The 24,607-nt window shown below is 48.5% G+C and overlaps 1 protein-coding gene across 2 annotated transcripts; it reads left to right on the top strand.

The window, feature by feature from the left end:
- On the top strand, nucleotides 1–24,060 carry ddx6 (DEAD (Asp-Glu-Ala-Asp) box helicase 6). Of its 2 annotated transcripts, none has more exons than XM_041878206.2 (13): nucleotides 1–102; nucleotides 1,356–1,624; nucleotides 1,715–1,778; nucleotides 6,775–6,879; nucleotides 7,872–8,001; nucleotides 11,789–11,935; nucleotides 12,120–12,214; nucleotides 12,366–12,488; nucleotides 12,824–12,952; nucleotides 14,905–15,021; nucleotides 22,670–22,835; nucleotides 22,948–23,133; nucleotides 23,602–24,060. In XM_041878206.2, exons 2-12 carry the CDS (start codon nucleotides 1,413–1,415, stop codon nucleotides 23,121–23,123), a joined length of 1,464 nt encoding a protein of 487 aa, XP_041734140.1. In that variant the 5' UTR covers nucleotides 1–102; nucleotides 1,356–1,412; the 3' UTR covers nucleotides 23,124–23,133; nucleotides 23,602–24,060. The 2 variants fall into 2 exon arrangements, with proteins under 2 accessions (XP_041734140.1, XP_041734139.1); XM_041878205.2 differs by having other exon boundaries at nucleotides 3–102; nucleotides 1,058–1,624.
- Nucleotides 24,061–24,607: the final 547 nt, after the last annotated feature.

Genomic DNA, 24,607 nt, shown 5'->3' with positions numbered 1-24,607 from the left:
GAGGCCATCTTGGGCTTTCTGTTTAGACCCAACCGTAGCTTTACAAAGAACAGCTGGCAGCAGACAAGTCAAAAAACCAACTGATAATATCAACAATCCGCGGTAACTCTTCACTTAATCCTCTCTTTGTAGACTACATTTTACCTCATGTACATGTACCGACCAGAATTTCTATTTGGGGTGTTTTGGCGGCCGGGCGTATCTTTATTTTCCCAATATTTTGTGTTCGTGGCGTCCCTTCTGGTCTTAACCTTCGCTAGCTAGATAGCTAGCTAGCTAACATTAGTTCGCTAACTAACTTGGGTAGCTACGTCGGGAACGCGACGTTTGTTTAAAACTTTTATCAGTTTTGTTTCCAAATGTGATATTTATGTTGATTTTCCTCTAAATATCCACCTGGCATAAATACATATTGTTTTGTTGTTGTTGCCACGCCGCTAGGTAGCTAGTTATCAATCAAATCAATCAAATGTATTTATAAAGGCCTTTTTTACATCAGCAGATGTCACAAAATGTTTATACCGAAACGAAACCCAGCCTTAAACACCAAACCGCAAGTAATGCAGTTGTAGAAGCACGGTGGTTAGGAAAAACTCCCCAGTTAACGTTAGCTAGCTAGTTAGCCAAAGTCTGCTAACCGGTAGCTAGCTAGTTAGTTAGCTAGTTAGATACTAGCTCTAGCTAACGCGTTAATGGTGAACCACGTTTTGACAACATTTTGAGGTCTGTATGTGTACGGTTTAAATAAATGCATGCAGCAATTAGCTAACGTTAGTGAGACTAGTTACTAAACGCACAACTCCTAGTTGACTTGTAGCTGGCTAAATCGTAGGGCTAGCTTACAAACTAGCAACTAGTACTAGTTGTAACGCGTTAGTTGGCTACGTTAACTGACTAGCTAGAACACCTTCAAGTGCACCGCTGTGAACTGAATTTGATAACTAGCTAGCTACCTCACTACTTGTTTTTTTAAAACTGTTTATTTTTTGCATGAACAATGATTTCTTCCATGATAACGTGGCTAAACACTGACTGACATGTGTCGTCTCTACCTCAGGGTGAAGAGTTGTGGGGAGGGAAGGATTTAAGACAGTGTGACCATGCATCCTCTGACATAAGGCTCTACCTATGCTACGCCAAGCGGCAGTGTGACAGGAATAGACCTGAGTTATTATTTTTTTGCTTGCTGTATCAGACTCATTTTGTTGACATTTTTGATGTTCCACAAAGAACAATACTATTGAGGAACAGGAGAGGAGACAATTGTTTGTATCTAATTACATTTGCTTTGGATAACTGAGACCGTGAGAAGTCTCACTATTTCTCAAGATTTATTTCCCCCCTCCCCACCACAGTCAGAATAAGAACTGTATCACACCCTTTGTGGAAAGGATAATTGACTAGCCCTAGCCATGAGTACCGCCAGTACCCAGAACCCAGTGATACTGGGCCTGTCCAACCAGAATGGCCAGCTCCGAGGACCGGTGGTGAAGCCTGCAGGAGGGGGTCATCAGACACAGCAGCCCGGCCAGATGAAGCAGGCCTCCAGCACAATCAACAACGGCACTGGGCCTAGCAGCACCCAGCTGGCTAAAGTTACCCCCACAGCCAACACTGTCATCAAGTGAGTCCTAGTTCATTTACAGCGACCCAGTGGCTCTCAAGCATTCTCTTTTGGGAGTGTACTCATAACTCAACTCATCTTTTTCCACAGGGCTGGAGATGACTGGAAGAAGAATTTGACGCTCCCTCCAAAAGACATGAGGATGAGAACTTCGGTAAGGACATGTTCCCCTTTGAATCAGATGTAGGTTCAACTGTTGTAGGTACTGATGTGATCTAGTGTAAATGGCGTCAGTGTGCTAGCTTAGCATTTTGCGCTGCCTCCCTGAACCTGCCTCTGACAGGGTCTTATCTCTGCTACACTAGGGCAGTAGTAGTCAGGGTCTTATCTCTGCTACACTAGGGCAGTAGTAGTCAGGGTCTTATCTCTGCTACACTAGGGCGGTAGTAGTCAGGGTCTTATCTCTGCTACACTAGGGCGGTAGTAGTCAGGGTCTTATCTCTGCTACACTAGGGCGGTAGTAGTCAGGGTCTTATCTCTGCTACACTAGGGCGGTAGTAGTCAGGGTCTTATCTCTGCTACACTAGGGCGGTAGTAGTCAGGGTCTTATCTCTGCTACACTAGGGCAGTAGTAGTCAGGGTCTTATCTCTCGCTACACTAGGGCAGTAGTAGTCAGGGTCTTATCTCTGCTACACTAGGGCGGTAGTAGTCAGGGTCTTATCGCTGCTACACTAGGGCAGTAGTAGTCAGGGTCTTATCTCTGCTACACTAGGGCAGTAGTAGTCAGGGTCTTATCTCTGCTACACTAGGGCAGTAGTAGTCAGGGTCTTATCTCTGCTACACTAGGGCAGTAGTAGTCAGGGTCTTATCTCTGCTACACTAGGGCGGTAGTAGTCAGGGTCTTATAATAATAATAATAATAATAATATAATCTCTGCTACACTAGGGCGGTAGTAGTCAGGTTCTTATAATAATAATATAATCTCTGCTACACTAGGGCGGTAGTAGTCAGGGTCTTATCTCTGCTACACTAGGGCAGTAGTAGTCAGGGTCTTATCTCTGCTACACTAGGGCAGTAGTAGTCAGGGTCTTATAATAATAATAATAATAATAATAATAATAATAATAATATAATCTCTGCTACACTAGGGCGGTAGTAGTCAGGGTCTTATCTCTGCTACACTAGGGCAGTAGTAGTCAGGGTCTTATCTCTGCTACACTAGGGCGGTAGTAGTCAGGGTCTTATAATAATAATAATAATAATAATATAATCTCTGCTACACTAGGGTAGTAGTAGTCAGGGTCTTATCTCTGCTACACTACGGCAGTAGTAGTCAGGTTCTTATCTCTGCTACACTAGGGCAGTAGTAGTCAGGGTCTTATCTCTGCTACACTAGGGCAGTAGTAGTCAGGGTCTTATCTCTGCTATACTAGGGCGGTAGTAGTCAGGGTCTTATCTCTGCTACACTAGGGCAGTAGTAGTCAGGGTCTTATCTCTGCTACACAAGGGCGGTAGTAGTCAGGGTCTTATCTCTGCTACACTAGGGCGGTAGTAGTCAGGGTCTTATCTCTGCTACACTAGGGCGGTAGTAGTCAGGGTCTTATCTCTGCTACACTAGGGCAGTAGTAGTCAGGGTCTTATCTCTCTGCTACACTAGGGCAGTAGTAGTCAGGGTCTTATCTCTGCTACACTAGGCAGTAGTAGTCAGGGTCTTATAATAATAATAATAATAATATATCTCTGCTACACTAGGGGCAGTAGTAGTCAGGGTCTTATCTCTGCTACACTAGGGCAGTAGTAGTCAGGGTCTATAATCTCTGCTACACTAGGGCGGTAGTAGTCAGGGTCTTATCTCTGCTACACTAGGGCAGTAGTAGTCAGGGTCTTATCTCTGCTACACTAGGGCAGTAGTAGTCAGGGTCTATATCTCTGCTACACTAGGCGGTAGTAGTCAGGGTCTTATCTCTGCTACACTAGGGCGGTAGTAGTCAGGGTCTTATCTCTGCTACACTAGGGCAGTAGTAGTCAGGGTCTTATAATAATAATATTTAATAATAATAATATTTATCTCTGCTACACTAGGGTGGTAGTAGTCAGGGTCTTATCTCTGCTACACTACGGCAGTAGTAGTCGGTCTATCCTCTTCGGATTCTCTCACTAGGGCAGTAGTCAGGGTCTTATCTCTCGCTATACTAGGGCGGTAGTAGTCAGGGTCTTATCTCTGCTACACTAGGGCAGTAGTAGTCAGGTCTTATCTCTCGCTACACTAGGGCAGTAGTAGTCAGGGTCTTATCTCTGCTACACTAGGGCGGTAGTAGTCAGGGTCTTATCTCTGCTACACTAGGGCGGTAGTAGTCAGGGTCTTATCTTCTGCTATACTAGGGCAGTAGTAGTCAGGGTCTTATCTCTGCTACACTAGGGCAGTAGTAGTCAGGGTCTTATCTCTGCTACACTAGGGCAGTAGTAGTCAGGGTCTTATCTCTGCTACACTAGGGCAGTAGTAGTCAGGGTCTTATCTCTGCTACAATAGCGGACAGGTTAATAATAATAATAATATAATCTCTGCTACACTAGGGCAGTAGTAGTCAGGGTCTTATCTCTGCTACACTAGGGCGGTAGTAGTCAGGGTCTTATCTCTGCTACACTAGGGCGGTAGTAGTCAGGGTCTTATCTCTGCTACACTAGGGCAGTAGTAGTCAGGGTCTTATCTCTGCTACACTAGGGCGGTAGTAGTCAGGGTCTTATCTCTGCTACACTAGGGCAGTAGTAGTCAGGGTCTTATCTCTGCTACACTAGGGCAGTAGTAGTCAGGGTCTTATCTCTGCTACACTAGGGCAGTAGTAGTCAGGGTCTTATCTCTGCTACACTAGGGCAGTAGTCAGGGTCTTATCTCTGCTACACTAGGGCGTAGTAGTCAGGTCTTATATTATATAATAATCTGCTACACTAGGGCGGTAGTAGTCAGGGTCTTATCTCTGCTACACTAGGGCAGTAGTAGTCAGGGTCTTATCTCTGCTACACTAGGGCAGTAGTAGTCAGGGTCTTATCTCTGCTACACTAGGGCGGTAGTAGTCAGGGTCTTATAATAATAATAATAATAATAATAATAATAATATAATCTCTGCTACACTAGGGCAGTAGTAGTCAGGGTCTTATCTCTGCTACACTAGGGCGGTAGTAGTCAGGGTCTTATCTCTGCTACACTAGGGCGGTAGTAGTCAGGGTCTTATCTCTGCTACACTAGGGCGGTAGTAGTCAGGGTCTTATCTCTGCTACACTAGGGCGGTAGTAGTCAGGGTCTTATCTCTGCTACACTAGGGCGGTAGTAGTCAGGGTCTTATTTTCTCTGCTACACTAGGGCAGTAGTAGTCAGGGTCTTATCTCTGCTACACTAGGGCAGTAGTAGTCAGGGTCTTATCTCTGCTACACTAGGGCAGTAGTAGTCAGGGTCTTATCTCTGCTACACTAGGGCAGTAGTAGTCAGGGTCTTATCTCATGCTACACTAGGGCAGTAGTAGTCAGTCTTATCTCTGCTACACTAGGGCAGTAGTAGTCAGGGTCTTATCTCTGCTACACTAGGGCAGTAGTAGTCAGGGTCTTATCTCTGCTACACTAGGGCGGTAGTAGTCAGGGTCTTATAATAATAATAATAATAATAATATAATCTCTGCTACACTAGGGCGGTAGTAGTCAGGGTCTTATCTCTGCTACACTAGGGCAGTAGTAGTCAGGGTCTTATCTCTGCTACACTAGGGCAGTAGTAGTCAGGGTCTTTCTCTGCTACACACGGTAGTAGTCAGGGTCTTATAATAATAATAATAATAATAATAATAATAATAATATAATCTCTGCTACACTAGGGCAGTAGTAGTCAGGGTCTTATCTCTGCTACACTAGGGCGGTAGTAGTCAGGTTCTTATCTCTGCTACACTAGGGCGGTAGTAGTCAGGGTCTTATCTCTGCTACACTAGGGCGGTAGTAGTCAGGGTCTTATCTCTGCTACACTAGGGCGGTAGTAGTCAGGGTCTTATCTCTGCTACACTAGGGCGTAGTAGTGTCAGGGTCTTATATATAATATATATTCTCTGCTACACTAGGGCAGTAGTAGTCAGGGTCTTATCTCTGCTACACTAGGGGCGGTAGTAGTCGGGGGTCTTATCTCTGCTACACTAGGGCGGTAGTAGTCAGGGTCTTATCTCTGCTACACTAGGGCAGTAGTAGTCAGGGTCTTATCTCTGCTACACTAGGGCAGTAGTAAGTCAGGGTCTTATCTCTGCTACACTAGGGCAGTAGTAGTCAGGGTCTTATCTCTGCTACACTAGGGCAGTAGTAGTCAGGGTCTTATCTCTGCTACACTAGAGGCGGTAGTAGTCAGGGTCTTATCTCTGCTATACTAGGGCAGTAGTAGTCAGGGTCTTATCTCTGCTACACACTAGGGCAGTAGTAGTCAGGGTCTTATCTCTGCTACACTAGGGCAGTAGTAGTCAGGGTCTTATCTCTGCTACACTAGGGCAGTAGTAGTCAGGGTCTTATCTCTGCTACACTAGGGCGGTAGTAGTCAGGGTCTTATCTCTGCTACACTAGGGCAGTAGTAGTCAGGGTCTTATCTCTGCTACACTAGGGCAGTAGTAGTCAGGGTCTTATCTCTGCTACACTAGGGCGGTAGTAGTCAGGGTCTTATCTCTCTGCTACACTAGGCGGTAGTAGTCAGGGTCTTATCTCTGCTACACTAGGGCGGTAGTAGTCAGGGTCTTATCTCTGCTACACTAGGGCAGTAGTAGTCAGGGTCTTATCTCTGCTACACTAGGGCAGTAGTAGTCAGGGTCTTATCTCTGCTACACTAGGGCAGTAGTAGTCAGGGTCTTATCTCTGCTACACTAGGGCGGTAGTAGTCAGGGTCTTATCTCTGCTACACTAGGGCGGTAGTAGTCAGGGTCTCATCTCTGCTACACTAGGGCAGTAGTAGTCAGGGTCTTATCTCTGCTACACTAGGGCAGTAGTAGTCAGGGTCTTATCTCTGCTACACTAGGGCGGTAGTAGTCAGGGTCTTATCTCTGCTACACTAGGGCGGTAGTAGTCAGGGTCTTATCTCTGCTACACTAGGGCAGTAGTAGTCAGGGTCTTATCTCTGCTACACTAGGGCGGTAGTAGTCGTCATTATAAGCCTCAAATGTTACGTTGATTCAATGTTGATCTGATGTACCACAGGACGTAACGGCAACTAAAGGCAATGAGTTTGAAGACTACTGCCTGAAGAGAGAGCTCCTGATGGGGATCTTTGAGATGGGCTGGGAGAAACCCTCTCCAATACAGGTACGTTCAGAGCTAATATGCTACTTAGCAGCTGCTTACAGTACACTGAATGCATAGTATGTGTTAGCCCTTGATCATGACTCAGTTCCGTTTCATTACACGGGTTATTGGACGACGACGTTGTCTTCTGTATGGGGGGGGGAGCAAAAAAAATTAAAGGTTAAATTGATACACGCCTTGAGGGTTAGTGGTCCCATGTGGCCATATCCATGTTACAGGAAGACGAGGCGACCGCCTATGTTAATTAGATATCTAGCAGGCTCCTAACACCGGTGTGTAAGCGTGACTCAGGAAGTGTAGTTTCTAGGATGGAGGCGCCCATATCTGGATGGATCTGGAACTGCTACACTAAGTGTATTTTTATTTGAAGTATTCTTTCTCGCTGATTTTAAAGTTAAAAGGCCATATGTTTTGCAAGCGATGATTGATTGTTTCTAAAGGTTAAAACGCAGTGTCCGGATTGTAGTTCACGTGAGGTAGTCGTGGGCGACGCTAATGGCTGAACTGTAGGAAGGCAAAATGCTGCCTAGAGTTTGGGAGCTAAGTATTTATTAGATCTCTGATGGAATTAAACCCACGACCTTGGTGTTGCCTAGCGCCTTGCGCTTTCCGTCTGAGAAATGCCCCAGCTACCTGGTGCGGTTGTCAGACTACACAGCAGGGGGGGGGTCAAAGCTGCTACTTTTCTTTTCTCCTTGGTGGTTCATTGGTTGATTTGAATGGAATGACACTTATTGGCCAAGAGATTCCAGTCACCTGGTGTCTCACTAGAGGTCTGAATGAAGGGGAAGGATGACCACCAGCAAGGTGTAGAGGTTGGCGTTCCAATGGAACCGTATTCCCTATGTAGTTGTGTTATATATGTTAATTTTATATATACTTTTGACCATGGCACTAATATAGGTAATGAGATGCCATTTGGGAGTCAGTCAGACCTCAAGGCCCTGGGTTTCGATGGGATAACTAGACTAACGTGTTTCCTTCCTCTCCAGGAGGAGAGCATTCCCATAGCGTTGTCTGGGAGGGACATTCTGGCCAGGGCCAAGAACGGGACAGGAAAGAGCGGAGCCTACCTCATTCCCTTGCTGGAACGCATTGACCTGAAGAAGGACTGCATACAAGGTGAGACCGGACATCTCACCCTATGACCATTTTGTTTTTAAACAGAAGTAAGACGCTTCTGCGCACTTGGATCCATGCAAGTGTCAGTCATTACGTTGCCTTGCTTTCGGTCTCAGTAGAACTGAAAATGCTGATTTCTTAAAGGGCTCCCAACCTGCCTTCATTGTTGTGTGTGGGTGCTGAGCCCACCAGGGAGCTCGCCCTGTTAGGGGTGTGTTTTGTGAAAGTGCTACAGTACGCTGGTCAGTATATGACGTCTTTATAGTCTGATGTCCTACTCCAACCTGACTTCCATCTGTGTTCTGTGGTCCAGCTGTGGACGTGGTTCCACCAGAGAGCAGGCCTGCAGGCTAGCCTCTGTATGATACAATACAGTCCCTTCGGAAAGTATTAAGATCCCTTTACTTTTTCCACATTTTGTTAGGTTACAGCCTTATTCTAAAAATGTTTTTCCCTCAAGCTACACACAATACCCCATAATGACAAAGCAAAAACAGGTTTAGATATTTTTGCAAATGTATTAAAAATAAACAGGCCATATTTACCTAAGTATTCAAACCTTTTGCTATGAGACTCAAAATTGAGCTCCGGTGCATCCTGTTTCCATTGATCATCCTTGAGATGTTTCTGCAACTTGATTGGAGTCCACCTGTGGTAAATTCAATTGATTGGACATGATTTGGAAAGGCACACACCTGTCTATATAAGGTCCCACAGTTGACAGTGCATGTCAGAGCAAAACCAAGCCATGAGGCCGAAGGAATTGTCCGTAGAGCTCCGAGACAGGATTGTGTCGAGGCACAGATCTGGGGAAGGGTACCAAAACATTTCTGCAGCATTGAAGGTCCCCAAGAACACAGTGGCCTCCATCATTGTTAAATGGAAGACATTTGGAACCACGAAGACTCTTCCTAGAGCTGGCCGCCCGGCTAAACTGAGCAGTAGGGGGAGAAGGGCCTTGGTCAGGGAGGTGACCAAGAGCCCAATGGTCACTCTGACAGAGCTCCAGAGTTCCTCTGTAGAGATGGGAGAACCTTCCAGAAGGACAACCATCTCTGTGGCACTCCACCAATCAGGCCTTTATGGTAGTGGCCAGACGGAAGCCACTCCTCAGTAAAAGGCATATGACAGCCTGCTTGGAGTGTGCCAAAAGGCACCTAAAGGACTCTCAGACCACGAGAAACAAGATTCTCTGGTCTGATGAAACCAAGATTGAACTATCTGGCCTGAAATGCCAAGCGTCACGTCTGGAGGAAACCTGGCACCATCCCTACGGTGAAGCATGGTGGTGGCAGCATCATGCTGTGGGGATGTTTTTCAGCGGCAGGGACTGGGAGACTAGCCAGGATCGAGGCAAAGATGAACGGAGCAAGGTACAGAGATCCTTGATGAAAACCTGCCCCAGAGAGCTCAGGACCTCAGACTGGGGCGACGGTTTACCTTCCAACAGGACAACAACCCTAAGCACACAGCCAAGACAACGCAGGAGTGGCTTCGGGACAAGTCTCTGAATGTGCTTGAGTGGCCCTGCCAGAGCCCGGACTTGAACCCTATCGAACATCTCTGAAGAGACCTGAAAATAGCTGTGCAGCAACGCTCCCCATCCAACCTGACATAGCTTGAGGGGATCTGCAGACAATGTGAGAAACTCTCCAAATAAAGGTGTGCCAAGCTTGTAGCGTCATACCCAAGAAGACTTGAGGCTGTAATCAATTCCAAAGGTGCTTCAACAAAGTACTGAGTAAAGGGTCTGAATACTTATATAAAATGTCTAAATACTTGTTTTTGCTTTGTCATTCCAATCAAATAAAATTTTGTTGGTCACATACACGTGTTTAGAACATGTTATAGCGGGTGTAGCTAAATGCTTGTGCTTCTAGCTCCGACAGTGCAGTAATATCTAACAAGTAATATCTAACCATTTCTAACTCTAACTTATCCTCTGCAGCAGAGGTAACTCTGGGTCTTCCATTCCTGTGGCGTTCCTCATGAGAGCCAGTTTCATCATAGTACTTGATGGTTTTTGTGACTGCACTTGAAGAAACGTTAAAAGTTCTTGCATTTTTCCGTATTGACTGACCATGTCTTAAATTAATGATGGACTGTCGTTTCTCTTTGCTTATTTGAGCTGTTCTTGCCATAATATGGACTTGGTCTTTTACCAAATAGGGCTATCTTCTGTATACCACCCCTACCTTGTCACAACACAATTGATTGGCTGAAACGCATTAAGAAGGAAAGAAATTGCACAAATTAACTTTTAAGAAGGCACACCTGTTAATTGAAATGCATTCCAGGTGACTACCTCATGAAGCTGGTTGAGAGAATGCCAAGAGTGTGCAAAGCTGTCAAGGCAAAGGGTGGCTATTTGAAGAATCTCAAATATAAAATAGATTTGGATTTGTTTAACACTTTTTTGGTTACTACATTATTCCATATGTGTTATTTCATAGTTTTGATGTCTTCACTATTATTCGACAATGTAAACATAAAGAAAAACCCTTGAATGAGTAGGTGTTCTAAAACCTTTGACCTGTAGTGTTCAGCGGCTTGCGAAAGTATTCACCCCCCCTTGGCATTTTTCTTATTTTGTTGCCTTACAACCTGGAATTAAAATAGATTTTTGGGGGGTTTTGTGTAATTTGATTTACACAACATGCCTACCACTTTGAAGGTGTGTCCAAACTTTTGACTGGTAGTGTACATATATGGACGAGCGATGTCAGAGCGTCATGGACTAAGATGCAGTAGAATAGTATAGAATACAGTATATACATATTAGATGAGTAATGCAAGATATCTTAACCTCTTTAAAGTGGCCAGTGATTTCTAGTCTGTCTATAGGCAGCAGCCTCTAATGTGCTAGTGATGGCTGTTTAACAGTCTGATGGCCTTGAGATAGAAGCGGTTTTTCAGTCTCTGTCCCAGCTTTGTTGCACCTGTACTGACCTCGGCTTCTGGATGATAGCAGGGTGAACAGGCAGTGGCTCGGGTGGTTGATGTCCTTGATTATCTTTTTGGCCTTCCTGTGACTTCGGGTGCTGTAAGTGTCCTGGAGGGCGGGTAGTTTGCCCCCGGTAATGCGTTGTGCATATCGCACCACCCTCTGGAGAGCCTTGCGGTTGCGGCCGGTGCAGTTGCCATACCAGGCGGTGATACAGCCCGACAGGATGTTCTCAATTGTGTAACTGTAAAATGTTCAGTTTGTCTGTGATGTGTACCCCAAGGAACTTGAAGCGTTCAACCTTCTCCACTGCAGTCCCGTCAATGTGGATAGAGGGGTGCTCCCTCTGCTGTTTCCTGAAGTCCACGATCATCTCCTTTGTTTTGTTGACGTTCAGTTAGAGGTTATTTTCCTGGCACCACACTCACAGAGCCCTCACCACCTCCCTGTAGGCTGTCTTGTCATTGTTGGTAATCAAGCCTACTACTGTTGTGTCATCTGCAAACATGATGATTTGAGTTGGAGGCGTGCTTGGCTACGCAGTCATGGGTGAACAGGGAGTACAGGAGGGGGCTGAGCACGCACCCTTGTGGGGCCCCAGTGTTGAGGATCAACAAAGTGGAGGTGTTGATTCCTACCTTCACCACCTCGGCGCGGCCCGTCAGGAAGTCCAGGACCCAGTTGCGTTATGGGGTATTGTGTTTAGATTGCTGAGGATGTATTTATTTAATCAATTTTAGAATAAGGCTGTAACGTAACGAAATGTGGAAGAAAGTCAAGAGGTCTGAATACTTTCCGAAGGCGCTGTACATAGATCTAATCTGTGGTTCTCTCCTCCCCTAGCTATGGGCATCGTTCCCACCAGAGAACTGGCGTTGCAGGTCAGCCAGATCTGTATCCAGATCAGCAAACACATGGGAGGGGTCAAAGTCATGGCAACCACAGGTGGCACCAACCTCCGTGATGACATCATGAGGCTCGACGAGACAGGTACACATCACTTGGCCAAGAGGCAGTTTTGATTTAAACATGACTTAGGTGTTATTCAATGAACAAGTCATCTTGACTCAAGTCTCAAATGTACGGTGATGTTCGGCTTAGCTTTTCAATTGCATTATTCTTTGTAGTTCACCTTGTGATTTATTTTCTAATAATTATAGTCTTTTGTCTCTAGTCCACGTTGTGATTGCCACCCCTGGGAGGATCCTGGACCTCATTAAGAAGGGTGTGGCCAAAGTCAATCAGGTTCAGATGATGGTTCTGGATGAGGTGAGGCGTTGTCTTGTTTAGTTTACCATGTACTAAGTTAGTTTAGTCTTGGATTCTCCTACACAGCTGTTACTGGTTACTTTACCTGTAGTTGGGCGAAGTTACAACTCAACCGTAGATCCATGATGTCCTTGTCTCTGTCCGTCCCCAGGCCGACAAGCTGCTGTCCCAGGACTTTGTAGTGATGATGGAGGAGGTGCTAAGCTACCTGCCCAAGCAGAGACAGATTCTGCTCTACTCTGCTACCTTCCCTCTCAGCGTGCAGAAGTTCATGGTACGTTCTGGAATCTGATTAGTGGGGCCATTGGGGTTGACTATCCTAGATCACAGTGAACAATGAAGGCCCTGTGTTGATTTATAAAGCCCTGCTGTATGTGCAGTAAAACACTTGAGTGGTGCCGTTTTGACTCTGTAATAGAATATTAAAGGACTTTCCAAGGTCTTGCTTTTGATATTTTTGTCTTAGTTTTAGATATTAATGGTGGACTGCAACATATACAGCGGGAGGTCTTACTGTTTACAAACAACAACAACATAGTTGGCTCTTGATGATCACCCTCATAACAGTCTGTGTGATGTGACGCTGTCTTCTCGTTCCCTGTGTGTCAGAACTCCCACCTGTCCAAGCCCTATGAGATCAACCTGATGGAGGAGCTGACCCTGAAGGGAGTCACCCAGTATTATGCCTACGTTACAGAGAGACAGAAGGTCCACTGTCTCAACACACTCTTCTCCAGGGTGAGTACTAGTTCCCTAACCCCTAGTTCCCTAACCCCTAGTTCCCTAACCCCTAGTTCCCTGAAGGGAGCCACCCAGTATTACGCCTATGTTACAGAGCAAAGATCCACTTTCTCAACACATTAACCCTAGCCCATCAACGGCCCCTAGCCCATCAACGGGCCCCTAGCCCATCAACGGGCCCCTAGCCCATCAACGGGCCCCTAGCCCATCAACGGGCCCCTAGCCCATCAACGGCCCCTAGCCCATCAACGGCCCCTAGTGCCCTAACCCCTATGTTACAAAGAGACAGAAGGTCCACTGTGTGTGGCTCTCCTGTGAAGTAGTGACGCGAGACATACGCCTAGTTTCCTTAAACGGGTCACATGTAAAGAGAAGATTAAATCAAGAATAGTCTGATGGGTGACAATATATAATTCAAAAGTGATAGGCTAATATTATCGCTAAGAAACCATGCCTTTTATTTGCGACTTTTTCTAATCTTAGTCGCACACCTCATGTAGCCTAGCCCATAGGCCTATATGTTTTGATAAGGTTTGTATCACAACTGTGGCCAAATAACTTCTTTAAAATTATGCACATTAATCCGCTTTACAAGGGTTGTAGAGCCTAACTGGCATACATAAGCAGTGGGTGAGTTTCAAGTTTGGGGAAGATGGTTTTCACCATTAAATGCACCTTTATAATAAAAGCATTACATGCATAATTGCATTTGTGGTCACTTTTGAATATGGTGTTTTCCGCTAATGGAACATTCACGCTTATAGCCTGCTGCCGTGTGCACATTGCTGCGCTCATAATGTGAAGAAATAGCTATTTTAGTTTTTTAAATTTGTAATACATTTGCAAACATTTCTAAACATTTTACATTTTAGTCATTTAGCAGACGCTCTTATCCAGAGCGAAATATAGTTAGTGAGTGCATACATTTTCATACTGGCCTCCCGTTGGAAACGAACCCACAACCCTGGCGTTGCAAGCGCCATGCTCTACCAACTGAGCTACATGGGACTGTAACCTGTTTTTGCTTTGTCATTATGGGGTATTGTGTGTGTGTGTGTGTGTATATTGAGGAAAACATTTCATTTCATCCATTTTAGAATTAAGGCTGTAAGAAAATGTGGAAAAAGTAATGGTTTGAATACTTTCCGTAAAGTAAATGTAATTGCTAACATATACTTAAGTATCAAAAGTAAAAGTTTAAATCATTTCAAATTGCTTATATTAAGCATGCCAGACGGCACCATTTTCTAGTTTATTTATTTACGGATAGCCAGGGGCACGCTCCAACACTCAGACATCATTTACAGAGCATGTGCTTAGTGAGTCTGCCCGATTAGAGGCAGTAGGGATGATCAGGGATGTTCTCTTGATAAGTATGTGAATTGGACCATTTTCCTGTCCTGTTAAGCATTGAAAATGTAATGAGTGCTTTTGGGTGTCAGGGAAAATGTATGTAGTTAAAAAGTGTTCTTTTCTTTAGGAATGTAGTAAAGTAAAAGTTGTCAAAAATATAAATAGTAAAGTACAGATGCCCCCAAACAAGTAGTTTACACCACTGCCTGTAGGCGACGGCATGGTGACGTTGGCAAGCCAAGCTCCATGCGTAGAAACACGTTGGGTCTAACGGTTGTCTTGCGCTGAACTGCTAATGTGAAGGCTGTGAAATCAAAGGCACTCCTTCGATAGTTGTTTTTCCTTCGATATAGTTGTTTTTGACTCAAATAAAATGGTGTCAGTTTGTGTGCATCTAAATTTAATCCATTTTAAATTCAGGCTTTAACACAATGTGGAAAAATTCAAGGGGTATGAATACTTTCTGAAAGCACTGTGTATATACTATGTATCTATCTACTATACTGTGTATATACTATGTATCTATCTACTATACTGTGTATATACTATGTATGTCTATTAAATTATTCTCTTGTTTCCCCTCTCTCTCCATGCAGCTCCAGATCAACCAGTCTATAATCTTCTGTAACTCGTCTCAGAGGGTTGAGCTGCTGGCCAAGAAGATCTCCCAGCTGGGCTACTCGTGTTTCTACATCCATGCCAAGATGAGACAGGTCAGCCCAGGTCCTAGTGTGTCTCTGCTGCAGCTGACTATGCTTTGCATGCCTCCCAAATGGGACCCTATATAGGGCACTAATTTTGACCAGAGCCCTATGGGGAGTGCACTATTTAGGGAAAGGGTGCCATTTGGGATGCCCCCTAGCTGTTGACCAGATGTATGCGTCTGCTTGTTGACCTTTGGTTTATGCTCAGGGCAGATGAGATGGTTCAGATCAGGGCCCAGTCCTTCTGTTGGCCAGGGTCAGATCAGGGCCCAGTCCTTCTGTTGGCCAGGGTCAGATCAGGGCCCAGTCCTTCTGTTGGCCAGGGTCAGATCAGGGCCCAGTCCTTCTGTTGGCCAGGGTCAGATCAGGGCCCAGTCCTTCTGTTGGCCAGGGTCAGATCAGGGCCCAGTCCTTCTGTTGGCCAGGGTCAGATCAGGGCCCAGTCCTTCTGTTGGCCAGGGTCAGATCAGGGCCCAGTCCTTCTGTTGGCCAGGGTCAGATCAGGGCCCAGTCCTTCTGTTGGCCAGGGTCAGATCAGGGCCCAGTCCTTCTGTTGGCCAGGGTCAGATCAGGGCCCAGTCCTTCTGTTGACCAGGGTCAGATCAGGGCCCAGTCCTTCTGTTGGCCAGGGTCAGATCAGGGCCCAGTCCTTCTGTTGGCCAGGGTCAGATCAGGGCCCAGTCCTTCTGTTGGCCAGGGTCAGATCAGGGCCCAGTCCTTCTGTTGGCCAGGGTCAGATCAGGGCCCAGTCCTTCTGTTGGCCAGGGTCAGATCAGGGGGCAGTCCTTCTGTTGGCCAGGGTCAGATCAGGGCCCAGTCTTTCTGTTGATCAGGGCCCAGTCTTTCTGTTGATCAGGGCCCAGTCTTTCTGTTGATCAGGGCCCAGTCTTTCTGTTGATCAGGGCCCTCTTCTGTTGACCAGGGCCCAGTCTTTCTGTTGACCAGGGCCCAGTCTTTCTGTTGACCAGGGCCCAGTCTTTCTGTTGACCAGGGCCCAGTCTTTCTGTTGACCAGGGCCCAGTCTTTCTGTTGACCAGGGCCCAGTCTTTCTGTTGACCAGGGCCCAGTCTTTCTGTTGACCAGGCCCAGTCTTTCTGTTGACCAGGGCCCAGTCTTTCTGTTGACCAGGGCCCAGTCTTTCTGTTGACCAGGGTCAGTCTAGTGCCCAGTCCTTCTGTTGACCAGGGCCCAGTCTTTCTGTTGACCAGGGTCAGACTAGTGCCCAGTCTTTCTGTTGACCAGGGCCCAGTCTTTCTGTTGACCAGGGTCAGTCTAGTGCCCAGTCCTTCTGTTGACCAGGGTCAGACTAGTGCCCAGTCCTTCTGTTGACCAGGGTCAGACTAGTGCCCAGTCCTTCTGTTGACCAGGGTCAGACTAGTGCCCAGTCTTTCTGTTGACCAGGGCCCAGTCCTTCTGTTGGCCAGGGTCAGATCAGGGCCCAGTCCTTCTGTTGATCAGGGCCCAGTCCTTCTGTTGACCAGGGCCCAGTCCTTCTGTTGACCAGGGTCAGTCTAGTGCCCAGTCATTCTGTTGACCAGGGCCCAGTCTTTCTGTTGGCCAGGGTCAGATCAGGGCCCAGTCCTTCTGTTGATCAGGGCCCAGTCCTTCTGTTGACCAGGGCCCAGTCCTTCTGTTGACCAGGGCCCAGTCCTTCTGTTGACCAGGGTCAGTCTAGTGCCCAGTCCTTCTGTTGACCAGGGCCCAGTCTTTCTGTTGACCAGGGTCAGTCTAGTGCCCAGTCCTTCTGTTGACCAGGGCCCAGTCTTTCTGTTGACCAGGGTCAGTCTAGTGCCCAGTCCTTCTGTTGACCAGGGCCCAGTCTTTCTGTTGACCAGGGTCAGTCTAGTGCCCAGTCCTTCTGTTGACCAGGGCCCAGTCTTTCTGTTGACCAGGGCCCAGTCTTTCTGTTGACCAGGGCCCAGTCTTTCTGTTGATCAGGGCCCAGTCTTTCTGTTGATCAGGGCCCAGTCTTTCTGTTGACCAGGGCCCAGTCTTTCTGTTGACCAGGGCCCAGTCTTTCTGTTGACCAGGGTCGTCTGTGCCCAGTCCTTCTGTTGACCAGGGCCCAGTCTTTCTGTTGACCAGGGTCAGACTAGTGCCCAGTCTTTCTGTTGACCAGGGCCCAGTCTTTCTGTTGACCAGGGTCAGTAGTGCCCAGTCCTTCTGTTGACCAGGGCCTCCCAGTCCTTCTGTTGACCAGGGTCAGCTAGTCCCAGTCCTTCTGTTGACCAGGGTCAGTCTAGTGCCCAGTCTTTCTGTTGACCAGGGCCCAGTCCTTCTGTTGGCCAGGGTCAGATCAGGGCCCAGTCCTTCTGTTGATCAGGGCCCAGTCCTTCTGTTGACCAGGGCCCAGTCCTTCTGTTGACCAGGGTCAGTCTAGTGCCCAGTCCTTCTGTTGACCAGGGCCCAGTCTTTCTGTTGGCCAGGGTCAGATCAGGGCCCAGTCCTTCTGTTGACCAGGGCCTAGTCCTTCTGTTGACCAGGGCCCAGTCCTTCTGTTGACCAGGGCCCAGTCCTTCTGTTGACCAGGGTCAGTCTAGTGCCCAGTCCTTCTGTTGACCAGGGCCCAGTCTTTCTGTTGACCAGGGTCAGTCTAGTGCCCAGTCCTTCTGTTGACCAGGGCCCAGTCTTTCTGTTGACCAGGGTCAGTCTAGTGCCCAGTCCTTCTGTTGACCAGGGCCCAGTCTTTCTGTTGACCAGGGTCAGTCTAGTGCCCAGTCCTTCTGTTGACCAGGGCCCAGTCTTTCTGTTGACCAGGGCCCAGTCTTTCTGTTGACCAGGGCCCAGTCTTTCTGTTGATCAGGGCCCAGTCTTTCTGTTGATCAGGGCCCAGTCTTTCTGTTGATCAGGGCCCAGTCTTTCTGTTGATCAGGGCCCAGTCTTTCTGTTGATCAGGGCCCAGTCTTTCTGTTGATCAGGGCCCAGTCCTTCTGTTGGCCAGGGTCAGATCAGGGCCCAGTCCTTCTGTTGATCAGGGCCCAGTCCTTCTGTTGACCAGGGCCCAGTCCTTCTGTTGACCAGGGTCAGTCTAGTGCCCAGTCATTCTGTTGACCAGGGCCCAGTCTTTCTGTTGGCCAGGGTCAGATCAGGGCCCAGTCCTTCTGTTGATCAGGGCCCAGTCTTCTTTGACCACCCAGTCCTTCTGTTGACCAGGGTCAGTCTGGTGCCCAGTCCTTCTGTTGACCAGGGCCCAGTCTTTCTGTTGACCAGGGTCAGTCTAGTGCCCAGTCCTTCTGTTGACCAGGGCCTAGTCTTTCTGTTGACCAGGGTCAGCAGTGCCCAGTCCTTCTGTTGACCAGGGCCCAGTCCTTCTGTTGACCAGGGTCAGTCTAGTGCCCAGTCCTTCTGTTGACCAGGGCCCAGTCTTTCTGTTGATCAGGGCCCAGTCTTTCTGTTGATCAGGGCCCAGTCTTTCTGTTGATCAGGGCCCAGTCTTTCTGTTGATCAGGGCCCAGTCTTTCTGTTGATCAGGGCCCAGTCCTTCTGTTGGCCAGGGTCAGATCAGGGCCCAGTCCTTCTGTTGATCAGGGCCCAGTCCTTCTGTTGGCCAGGGTCAGATCAGGGCCCAGTCCTTCTGTTGGCCAGGGTCAGATCAGGGCCCAGTCCTTCTGTTGGCCAGGGTCAGATCAGGGCCCAGTCCTTCTGTTGGCCAGGGTCAGATCAGGGCCCAGTCCTTCTGTTGGCCAGGGTCAGATCAGGGCCCAGTCCTTCTGTTGGCCAGGGTCAGATCAGGGCCCAGTCCTTCTGTTGGCCAGGGTCAGATCAGGGCCCAGTCTTTCTGTTGATCAGGGCCCAGTCTTTCTGTTGATCAGGGCCCAGTCTTTCTGTTGATCAGGGCCCAGTCTTTCTGTTGATCAGGGCCCAGTCTTTCTGTTGATCAGGGCCCAGTCCTTCTGTTGGCCAGGGTCAGATCAGGGCCCAGTCCTTCTGTTGATCAGGGCCCAGTCCTTCTGTTGGCCAGGGTCAGATCAGGGCCCAGTCCTTCTGTTGGCCAGGGTCAGATCAGGGCCCAGTCCTTCTGTTGGCCAGGGTCAGATCAGGGCCCAGTCCTTCTGTTGGCCAGGGTCAGATCAGGGCCCAGTCCTTCTGTTGGCCAGGGTCAGATCAGGGGGCAGTCCTTCTGTTGGCCAGGGTCAGATCAGGGCCCAGTCTTTCTGTTGATCAGGGCCCAGTCTTTCTGTTGATCAGGGCCCAGTCTTTCTGTTGATCAGGGCCCAGTCTTTCTGTTGATCAGGGCCCAGTCTTTCTGTTGATCAGGGCCCAGTCTTTCTGTTGACCAGGGCCCAGTCTTTCTGTTGACCAGGGCCCAGTCTTTCTGTTGACCAGGGCCCAGTCTTTCTGTTGACCAGGGCCCAGTCTTTCTGTTGACCAGGGCCCAGTCTTTCTGTTGACCAGGGCCCAGTCTTTCTGTTGACCAGGGCCCAGTCTTTCTGTTGACCAGGGCCCAGTCTTTCTGTTGACCAGGGCCCAGTCTTTCTGTTGACCAGGGTCAGTCTAGTGCCCAGTCCTTCTGTTGACCAGGGCCCAGTCTTTCTGTTGACCAGGGTCAGACTAGTGCCCAGTCTTTCTGTTGACCAGGGCCCAGTCTTTCTGTTGACCAGGGTCAGTCTAGTGCCCAGTCCTTCTGTTGACCAGGGTCAGACTAGTGCCCAGTCCTTCTGTTGACCAGGGTCAGACTAGTGCCCAGTCCTTCTGTTGACCAGGGTCAGACTAGTGCCCAGTCTTTCTGTTGACCAGGGCCCAGTCCTTCTGTTGGCCAGGGTCAGATCAGGGCCCAGTCCTTCTGTTGATCAGGGCCCAGTCCTTCTGTTGACCAGGGCCCAGTCCTTCTGTTGACCAGGGTCAGTCTAGTGCCCAGTCATTCTGTTGACCAGGGCCCAGTCTTTCTGTTGGCCAGGGTCAGATCAGGGCCCAGTCCTTCTGTTGATCAGGGCCCAGTCCTTCTGTTGATCAGGGCCCAGTCCTTCTGTTGACCAGGGCCCAGTCCTTCTGTTGACCAGGGTCAGTCTAGTGCCCAGTCCTTCTGTTGACCAGGGCCCAGTCTTTCTGTTGACCAGGGTCAGTCTAGTGCCCAGTCCTTCTGTTGACCAGGGCCCAGTCTTTCTGTTGACCAGGGTCAGTCTAGTGCCCAGTCCTTCTGTTGACCAGGGCCCAGTCTTTCTGTTGATCAGGGCCCAGTCTTTCTGTTGATCAGGGCCCAGTCTTTCTGTTGATCAGGGCCCAGTCTTTCTGTTGATCAGGGCCCAGTCCTTCTGTTGGCCAGGGTCAGATCAGGGCCCAGTCCTTCTGTTGATCAGGGCCCAGTCCTTCTGTTGACCAGGGCCCAGTCCTTCTGTTGACCAGGGTCAGTCTAGTGCCCAGTCCTTCTGTTGACCAGGGCCCAGTCTTTCTGTTGACCAGGGTCAGTCTAGTGCCCAGTCCTTCTGTTGACCAGGGCCCAGTCTTTCTGTTGACCAGGGTCAGTCTAGTGCCCAGTCCTTCTGTTGACCAGGGCCCAGTCTTTCTGTTGACCAGGGTCAGTCTAGTGCCCAGTCCTTCTGTTGACCAGGGCCCAGTCCTTCTGTTGACCAGGGTTTGTGTTGGTATGGGTTTTTATTAAGATAACACCCTGGAGAACAAGCCTTTCTTTGAACAAGTTTAGATGGTACCGGTCTTTCATTGTGTTTTGTGCCTACCCAACATGACCGTGGTTGAGTTACTCTGAAAACCACTAGTCTGCTTGTCTGTCTGTCTTTACAGGAGCCACTAGTCTGCTTGTCTGTCTGTCTTTACAGGAACCACTAGTCTGCTTGTCTGTCTGTCTTTACAGGAACCACTAGTCTGCTTGTCTGTCTGTCTTTACAGGAACCACTAGTCTGCTTGTGTCTGTCTTTACAGGAGCCACTAGTCTGTCTGTCTGTCTGTCTTTACAGGAACCACTAGTCTGCTTGTCTCTGTCTTTACAGGAACCACTAGTCTGCTTGTCTCTGTCTTTACAGGAACCACTAGTCTGCTTGTCTGTCTGTCTTTACAGGAGCCACTAGTCTGCTTGTCTCTGTCTTTACAGGAGCCACTAGTCTGCTTGTCTGTCTGTCTTTACAGGAACCACTAGTCTGCTTGTCTGTGTCTTTACAGGAGCCACTAGTCTGCTTGTCTGTCTGTCTTTACAGGAACCACTAGTCTGCTTGTCTCTGTCTTTACAGGAGCCACTAGTCTGCTTGTCTGTCTGTCTTTACAGGAGCCACTAGTCTGCTTGTCTCTGTCTTTACAGGAACCACTAGTCTGCTTGTCTGTGTCTTTACAGGAACCACTAGTCTGCTTGTCTGTCTGTCTTTACAGGAACCACTAGTCTGCTTGTCTGTCTGTCTTTACAGGAACCACTAGTCTGTCTGTCTTTACAGGAACCACTAGTCTGTCTGTCTGTCTTTACAGGAACCACTAGTCTGCTTGTCTGTCTGTCTTTACAGGAACCACTAGTCTGCTTGTCTGTCTGTCTTTACAGGAACCACTAGTCTGTCTGTCTTTACAGGAACCACTAGTCTGTCTGTCTGTCTTTACAGGAACCACTAGTCTGCTTGTCTGTCTGTCTTTACAGGAGCCACTAGTCTGCTTGTCTGTCTGTCTTTACAGGAACCACTAGTCTGCTTGTCTGTCTGTCTTTACAGGAACCACTAGTCTGCTTGTCTGTCTGTCTTTACAGGAACCACTAGTCTGCTTGTCTGTCTGTCTTTACAGGAACCACTAGTCTGCTTGTGTCTGTCTTTACAGGAGCCACTAGTCTGTCTGTCTGTCTGTCTTTACAGGAACCACTAGTCTGCTTGTCTCTGTCTTTACAGGAACCACTAGTCTGCTTGTCTCTGTCTTTACAGGAACCACTAGTCTGCTTGTCTGTCTGTCTTTACAGGAGCCACTAGTCTGCTTGTCTCTGTCTTTACAGGAGCCACTAGTCTGCTTGTCTGTCTGTCTTTACAGGAGCCACTAGTCTGCTTGTCTGTCTGTCTTTACAGGAACCACTAGTCTGCTTGTCTGTGTCTTTACAGGAGCCACTAGTCTGCTTGTCTCTGTCTTTACAGGAACCACTAGTCTGCTTGTCTCTGTCTTTACAGGAGCCACTAGTCTGCTTGTCTCTGTCTTTACAGGAGCCACTAGTCTGCTTGTCTGTCTGTCTTTACAGGAACCACTAGTCTGCTTGTCTGTGTCTTTACAGGAGCCACTAGTCTGCTTGTCTGTCTGTCTTTACAGGAACCACTAGTCTGCTTGTCTCTGTCTTTACAGGAGCCACTAGTCTGCTTGTCTGTCGTCTTTACAGGAGCCACTAGTCTGCTTGTCTCTGTCTTTACAGGAACCACTAGTCTGCTTGTCTGTGTCTTTACAGGAACCACTAGTCTGCTTGTCTGTCTGTCTTTACAGGAACCACTAGTCTGCTTGTCTGTCTGTCTTTACAGGAACCACTAGTCTGTCTGTCTGTCTTTACAGGAACCACTAGTCTGCTTGTCTGTCTGTCTTTACAGGAACCACTAGTCTGCTTGTCTGTCTGTCTTTACAGGAACCACTAGTCTGCTTGTCTCTGTCTTTACAGGAACCACTAGTCTGTCTGTCTGTCTGTCTTTACAGGAACCACTAGTCTGCTTGTCTCTGTCTTTACAGGAACCACTAGTCTGTCTGTCTGTCTTTACAGGAACACCGTAACAGAGTGTTCCACGACTTCAGAAACAGCCTCTGCCGGAATCTGGTCTGCACAGACCTCTTCACAAGAGGTATCGACATTCAGGCTGTGAACGTGGTGATCAACTTTGACTTCCCCAAGCTGGGGGAGACTTACCTGCATCGCATCGGCAGATCTGGTGAGAACAACTGCCTTTCCTCAAGCAGAACTTGGTGGGTTCAATAATTTGGTGGGTTCAAATGTCATTGAAGAGGTTTCATCAGTTTGAACCTTGACCTCTCCCCGCTCAGGTCGTTTTGGCCACCTGGGTCTGGCCATCAACCTGATCACATACGACGACCGCTTCAATCTGAAGGGCATTGAGGAGCAGCTGGGAACAGAGATCAGGCCCATCCCCGGCAGCATAGACAAGAGCCTGTACGTTGCAGAGTACCACACCGAGGATGGAGAGGAGGGCAAGCTGTGAGGAGGAGCAGGTGAGATGGTTTAAACAATGGCACGGTCTCTTCAATCAAATGGATTTTATAAAGCCATCAACTATGGCACGGTCTCTTCAATCAAATGGATTTAATAAAGCCATCAACTATGGCACGGTCTCTTCAATCAAATGGATTTTATAAAGCCATTTTGACATCAATAGTTTTCAGAATGTCCTTCAAAAAATATATAGTTTTAAACCCGCAAGCACGGCGGAGGGGGAAGCACTGTTTGGATATGACCAGTATTTATTTAACTGGACAAGTTCTTTTGAGGTTGAAATATATTTTATGAGGAATGCTTACAAAGTAAAGTCTGAGCTGCTTAACCTGTTCATGGGTTTGAGTTGAATTGGTTGTACTAACTAAAAGCAGGAGGAGAAATGGCTTGGTTAAATGTTTTGAGTGTACGTTTGTTTGACTAGTCCAAACTAAACACAACAACGTTACTGTTTCTCTCCTCTGCAGATCAGATGAGACCCCAACCCCCCCGTCTGTCCCCTTCACCCCTCCCGTTTGATGTTTCCGCCTCCCTTCTGTCTCCTGGACTTTTTTTTGGATATCTAGCTTCCTGTCTGTCGGTCTTCCTTCCTGTTTTTGGGTGCCACCTCATGGAAAAGTGTACGATCTATGAGGGACAACAAACCTACAGAGGAACTCATGATGTCCCTGTTGTAGGGTCCTCTCTCGGCTGCACCGCGATGCCCTGAAGACTACGACTACTGACTACTACAGCACTGGGAGGAGGAAGGCAGGGAACACGTAGAACACCCATCTATCCATGGAGATGGACGTGATGATTTAAATCTTCTCCTGCTCCAAGCTACCCTGTGCACTGCCAGCCAGCACAGCACCTACCTACCTACCCCCTACCTACCTACCCCTACCCCTACCTACCCCTACCTACCTACCACCTACCTACCCCTACCTACCTACCCCTACCTACCTACCTACCTACCTACCCCCTACCTACCTACCTACCCACTACCTGCCTGCCCCACCTACCTCCCCTACCTGCCACCCTCCTACCTGCCTACCTGCCCACCCTGCCCTGCCCCCTGCCTCCACCTACCTACCCCTACCTACCCCCCTGCCTACCTACCCCCCCTACCCGCCCACCTACCTACCCCCTCCCCCTGCCTGCCTCCCTACCTACCCTCCTCACCCTACCTCCTACCCCTACCTGCCCACCTACCACCCTCCCCACCTGCCTCCTCCTGCCTCCCTGCCCCTCCCCTGCCTGCCTGCCTGCCCCCACCTACCTCCTCCCTACCTACCCCCCCTCCTCCCCCTCCCTCCTCCTCCCCTACCTGCCTGCCTACCCTGCCTCCTGCCTCCTACCTGCCCCCCTCCTGCCACCCTGCCTGCCTCCTGCCCTGCCTGCCTGCCTCCCTGCCTGCCCCTGCCTCCTGCCTGCCCTCCCCCCTCTGCCCCCCTCCTACCTGCCTACCCCTACCTACCTACCCCTCCTGCC

Source organism: Coregonus clupeaformis, unplaced genomic scaffold (assembly GCF_020615455.1).
Source record: "Coregonus clupeaformis isolate EN_2021a unplaced genomic scaffold, ASM2061545v1 scaf0029, whole genome shotgun sequence".
In the NCBI taxonomy this organism is placed as follows: domain Eukaryota; kingdom Metazoa; phylum Chordata; class Actinopteri; order Salmoniformes; family Salmonidae; genus Coregonus; species Coregonus clupeaformis.
This window is presented reverse-complemented; position numbering and strand designations above follow the sequence as displayed.

Bases quoted from the DNA above. Each gene is read 5' to 3' on its own strand.
- ddx6 (XM_041878206.2), top strand. From the start codon at position 1,413: ATGAGTACCGCCAGTACCCAGAACCCAGTGATACTGGGCCTGTCCAAC. The intron at 6,880-7,871 runs GTACGTTCAGAG...CTTCCTCTCCAG, and splicing joins AGAAACCCTCTCCAATACAG to GAGGAGAGCATTCCCATAGC. The intron at 12,489-12,823 runs GTACGTTCTGGA...CCTGTGTGTCAG, and splicing joins TCAGCGTGCAGAAGTTCATG to AACTCCCACCTGTCCAAGCC.